A 5,813-nucleotide genomic window follows, 5' to 3' on the forward strand; every position below is an offset into this window, starting at 1 on the left:
TTTTTTTTTACCAAAGTTAGGTGCCTAACATAATTATTTGTTTTTAACTTTAGATAAGAAAAACAATTGCAACAATAACCTAATTATTTGTTTTTAACTTTAGAGATATAATATACATATCCTATTAACAATCTTCAATATAAAACATTTTTTAATAACTTATTTTATTTATAAGTGCTAATTATGTTATTAAGAAAACTTAGTATATTTATAATTTATAATTATAATAGTAGACGAACATGTTACCTGCGCGTTGCGACGGATATCATTGAGAGAGTTTCGATTGTTGTAATCTTAAAATCTTTTAATATCGTTAATTAAGACCTCTTCTTGATCTTGAAATCTTTTGATCTCGTTAATTACGACTTTTGCTTGATTGAGATCCATATTTATAGATGATGTAGCGCCATAAGTCCTGACTCCATATGAATATGTTGTGTGTGTTTTAGGGTACAGATAAGACAAATATTAATGTTTAATGTGTCTGCTTTTGATGAAACATATTTGTATTTATTGGAAAATATTTATTGGGAGAGGAATGGCTAAAGGGGTAAGGAAAGGCAAAAACATAAAATCATATGTCCTAAAATTGTAAACTTTTTAACAGAGGGTTTTTATACAGTAGTATAGAAGGATATATATATAATATGGAAGTTATATTTTATTTAGGAAGGAAGGCAAAGTCAGTCAAACCAGTGACATATATATGTTCTGGGCTTTGCGATCATCTTCAAAACATTAATTTCCTCACATAATAATACTTCATATCATATAGCAGAATATATAATCTATATCTCAATATATATATAGCAAAATTAAGTAGGAGTGATGGGTGTTGATAATCGAAGTGCAGTGATAAGCATAGTAACAATTGTGTGTTTCCTTGTTTTAATGTTTGTAACTCCCTCTATTCCTCAAGATCAGGATTATCACAATTTCGCTGATCAGCGTCATTTTTTAGGTCATTCTTTTTTGCTTTAAACTTTCATATAGATATTTTTTATTATTATATTGTATTTGCTGTTAGGGTTTTGATATAGTAGTATTTAGTTGCTCTTAACATGAACTAAAACGGTAATTTAGGCCGTCTTTAGTTGTATATAATGTTTTCTACTTTTCTTAGTGTTTTCCATTTTATTGGAAAACTTTTCTAGAAAATTGTAATCTGATCGTTTTTTCTGTATTCCATGTTTTTTTTTTCTTGGAAAACAAGGGGTGTTTTCTACCACTAAAAGCGGCTTTAGATTCTTGTTTTTCGTTTTTTTAGGTTGATTTGTGTTATTGGTGATTCCGGATTGGATTGTATGTTGGGGCAGCAGAGTTTGTAGGAGAGCTTTGTGCTCATTTCTCATTTTGGTTTTGTATTATTGATTCTTAGCATACGAGTATTACTTTTCACCGAGATGTTGATGATGAGGAGAGTGTTATGTGTTCGCATCTCGTACTGTTGGGAAGTATATGGGCCTAAAACGGATACAATTATAGTTATGTTACTGACTTTGCTAATTAAAGCTTATTTTCATTTTTAATATTCTAGAAAAAAATGCCTTTTATGGAAACTTACTATGCATAGCTCCTCTATCTGGGTACTAAAATAAGTTTTCTGAAAATGCAATATCTCTAGTTTATTTGCTTGAAGTTTCTAGTCTGCACTCTTAGTATGTTATACGGACTGGATATTATGTATTTGAGTGATAATTTTGTTATGCACCTTTTTATTCTTCATTTAGGTAGACTATCTATCAGCTCTTTAGTTGTTTACATCTGTTTAAAACTTCATGTGTACTATTTGCAGGTATACCTAATGCTCTGAATGTTATTTCAAATGTGCCGTTCTTAATTATTGGTGTCATAGGGCTCATACTTTGCTATTATAAAAACTATTTCAAGTTGAGGTATGCTGGTGGATCTTGTTTTTGATAGGAATATCTGTTAAATTTGTGAATCTAGCTAATGATTCTTTATGCGTATACCTTTCCCTAGTCTGCAAGGTGAGCTTTGTGGTTGGACATTGTTTTATATTGGTGTGGCTGCTGTTGGTTTTGGATCTTCTTATTATCATCTTGAACCGAATGATGCTCGCCTTGTTTGGGATCGTTTGCCTGTGAGCTTTATCATATAGTATTTCATTCATTTTAGGTATGTACTACTTCGTATACTGTTAACTTGATCTTAAATTAACCATTCCAGATGACCATTGCGTTCACTTCCATTATTGCAATATTTATCATTGAAAGAATTGACCAGCGAAAGGGAACGTACTCCATCATTCCATTGCTTTTGGTTGGTGTCATAAGTATTTTGTACTGGAGGCAAGTATTTCTATTAGTTATTGATCATCCCTATTTTACGACTCTTATTTACTCTTAAATTGATGTGAGGATTAAGGAAATGAAATTGACTGCTATCAGTAAGGTAATTACATAGGGTTCCCTGTTTAAAAAAAAAAAAAACTCCCTTTCAGTAAAGTGAGAAGTGAACTTCTGGTAAAAATTTCAGGATTAATGTCACAAACAGGCTAACTAACCCATTGGTTTAAGAGAATATAAGTTAAACTAGGAGGCTTGTATAGGCTCGACCCATCTAGGTAAGCCTGAGTTATAATATGTCTAACTGACTTTTGGCCTGTTGAATGTCGTGGCAAGTCTGACCTGTGGTGATTATTCTTCCCCAACTCTTTTAAATGAGGATCTTGTTAGAGGTGGAAATTCCATCCATTTATATGAACACAGGTCAATTAGGTTGTAGGAATAGTTGGTCAAACATGTATAATGGTAAACTGTTGGCTATAAAGCAAATGAGTCAACTGGGTTTAAAGGGTCAGAAGTTGTCTAAAATGCTTAACTTCCTTTATCGTGTTATTTACATAAGTTGGATTATTAGTCTTAGTTGCATTGTTTATTTGTAATCATGTTTAATACATTGATTACTGACTGGGTATTAAATCAGCATAGAATGGACGAAAATGTATTGGTGGGTCAACCCAATTATACACATTTTAACCTGCACTTTAAAATCTTCTATTGGATTTTGCAAAACTATGAATTGATATCTTAAGAATGTGGTTATAACTCATTATCGCCTATTGTTCTCCTCTGATAGGTTTTTTGATGATCTCCGACCATATGCCTTGGTTCAGTTTCTACCTTGCATTGCTATTCCTGTGATGGCCATCATGTTGCCTCCAATGTATACGCATTCTTCATATTGGCTGTGGGCTGCAGGTTTGACATCATGTCAAATGCTTCTGCATTTACTTCAAAGTTATCTCACACTTTCTTGGATAATAAGTTTTAATATACAATCTTCAGGATTCTATCTTCTAGCTAAGGTTGAAGAAGCCACAGATGATACAATTTACAATTGGACTTATCATATAGTTAGTGGACACACTCTCAAGCATCTGTGTGCTGCAATGGTTCCTGTATTCTTGACACTCATGCTTGCAAAGAGGGATATTGCAAACGAGAGGTATAGCTTCTTATATTTCAAGCTTTTCATGATAAGGAATATCTATTTGTTTTCAGGTTCACCACTACATGTACAGCTTAAGGACTCTCTAATTGGATCATAACGTTTATGATTGACTTATTCTATTTCCTTCAAGCACTCATGCATTCAACGTGCTTGAATCGTGCGTTTTATTTTATAACATCGATCAGGAAATAGGTTCAACATATGTAGAGATGGCAATCTTGACCCATTTTCTTATCAATGGGTTGATTTGAGCAATTTTTGTTAATGGGTAAAATTAATTAAGGAGGTGTATGGTTTGAAATTATGAGTCACCTGGTTATGGGTTACAGTGAGAATACAAATGATTTGATGGGTTTATTGTATTGCATAAAGTTGTGGATACCGGTATTTCAAACTCGTCTTCATAAACCAAGCTCTTTTATTAGGAATGGAAGTCATTTCTTCATTCCCATATTGATAACATGAATGGTCGAGCAGGTCAAAAGTCACTTAGGGTAGTTTTAGTGTCTATAGTTTGATTGTCACTAAAATACATTACATTATAATCATATATTTACAAAAAGTGTATATCTTTTTGAACGAGACATGTTTCATGCCAACCCAACATGCCTTTACATGCACCGAAGATAACCTGTTTTGACTTAGTGTGTATTTATACACGTCTGTCTAGTCAAGTGTGTCTTATTTTTTTGTATGATCACGAGGTGACAGTATTTCCTGGAACTCGTACCGTAGACACACAATATGACATTGTATACCATTCATATCTTCTAGGATTGAGTATTGTCTGTAATGAGTTGATGACATGTTAATATGCTACTCCACTCGCCCTTTCTGTGAAACACTAGTTATCACTCCCTCTCGCTCTGTAATGACTTGAAAGTGTATGCTCCTGCAACAGATTTCTTCTATTATCCGTTACTTTTGCTTCCCTAGTATCCTGTTCTTGAAATAAAGTAAATGGGACTTGGATACTACAATCATGTATCCATTTCTTTTCACACTATATAATTAGTACTTGATAAAAACTCTAAATGACCAAACTGCATTTGATCTGATTCTATTACAGGATAAGCTTGCTGCAAATATGGAAAATATCATGGACTAAATACACCCGAGATGGTGTGGAGACTCAAAATGAAACCGTCACCTACACAAGTGTTCCTGTTGACGAGTCTCGTGAATGAGTTTTACCGTCTTACATGGTATTACCAAGTTCATCCGTACATACTTAACTTCTTATTATGAATCATAACTTTGTTAACTTGTATTGCGTCATGGTCTTTTGGTGACTTGACTTGTGACTCAGAAAGAATACAGAAAGGGAAATGACAGTTAAATTTGGATTTGAATTGTACTAAAATAGAGTGCGATTTTGGACACATCAAAATGAAAAAAAAGTGTTGTATTAATTTTTTTTACGAAAAGTGATATTCAGTTTGTGGATTATACAAGTGATTGTTCGAACAATTAATTGCAGTTTCATAGAAATCTGCAAATGAGCTTCTTTGTCAAGATTGCATTGTGGTTTTTGACACTCTTAGTTGTTGCATGTTTAGCTTTATGCACATAACTATGTTTATTATGTTTATATATTGCTGTTTAATATATTTAAATAAGTTCTTATCTGTTATGTTTTGTTGGATATGTTGGAGAGTGCTTCATGCTCCACGATTCCGTTACTATAATCTATCTTCAATGTTGCCATGCGATACTCGTCTTTTGGCCGGTCCTTTTGAAAATAGTCTCTTTACCTTTGGGTAGAGACGAAACTGTTTACATCTTATCTTCTCATACCTTGCTTTGGCAGGGATTAGGTGGTAGAAACAATAGCACCAAAAATTTCCAGCCCGCTTTCATGAATGTTGTAATGAAGGGGGTTGTTTCTAGCCTTCCAAATGTGCCACCAAAATGTGAAAGAATTGCCTCGAGTCGCTGATGAGCGTTCCCATTTAGAACTAGGGAGTCACCAGTTTATAGTTTCTTCAGGAGATGTATAAGGAAGATCCAGCCGAGTCCAAATGCTCAAAAGAGACCTGATTTCAGTCGCACATTTGCATGTATGAAAAAGATAATTTATGGTTTCCACACCAGAATAAAAATGCATGCAACGAAACGTATCGATATCAACTCCCCTTGACCTTTGTTGGGATAATATTCCTTCTCATCCTCCAAATGAAACTATTTACTTTCTTGAGTACATATGAATTCCATTTAGTCTTCATATGAGAATCTATTGACAGACAATGATGTTCAATGTTTTTTCCGGATTTGGGCAATAGAAAATTTAGACTTACCATTTAAATTCCACACCAACTTGTCACTTTCATCGCTAC

General features: G+C 33.5%; 1 protein-coding gene across 1 annotated transcript; it reads left to right on the top strand.

Annotated features, from left to right (window-relative positions):
• Positions 1–683: 683 nt before the first annotated feature.
• LOC122600303 lies at positions 684–4,926 on the top strand. The gene is made up of 7 exons (XM_043773009.1): positions 684–961; positions 1,796–1,895; positions 1,984–2,104; positions 2,191–2,312; positions 3,103–3,224; positions 3,312–3,471; positions 4,547–4,926. The coding sequence occupies exons 1-7, from the start codon at positions 829–831 to the stop codon at positions 4,662–4,664; spliced, it is 876 nt and encodes a 291-aa protein (XP_043628944.1). The 5' UTR covers positions 684–828; the 3' UTR covers positions 4,665–4,926.
• Positions 4,927–5,813: the final 887 nt, after the last annotated feature.

This window comes from Erigeron canadensis, chromosome 5, assembly GCF_010389155.1.
Source record: "Erigeron canadensis isolate Cc75 chromosome 5, C_canadensis_v1, whole genome shotgun sequence".
NCBI lineage: Eukaryota > Viridiplantae > Streptophyta > Magnoliopsida > Asterales > Asteraceae > Erigeron > Erigeron canadensis.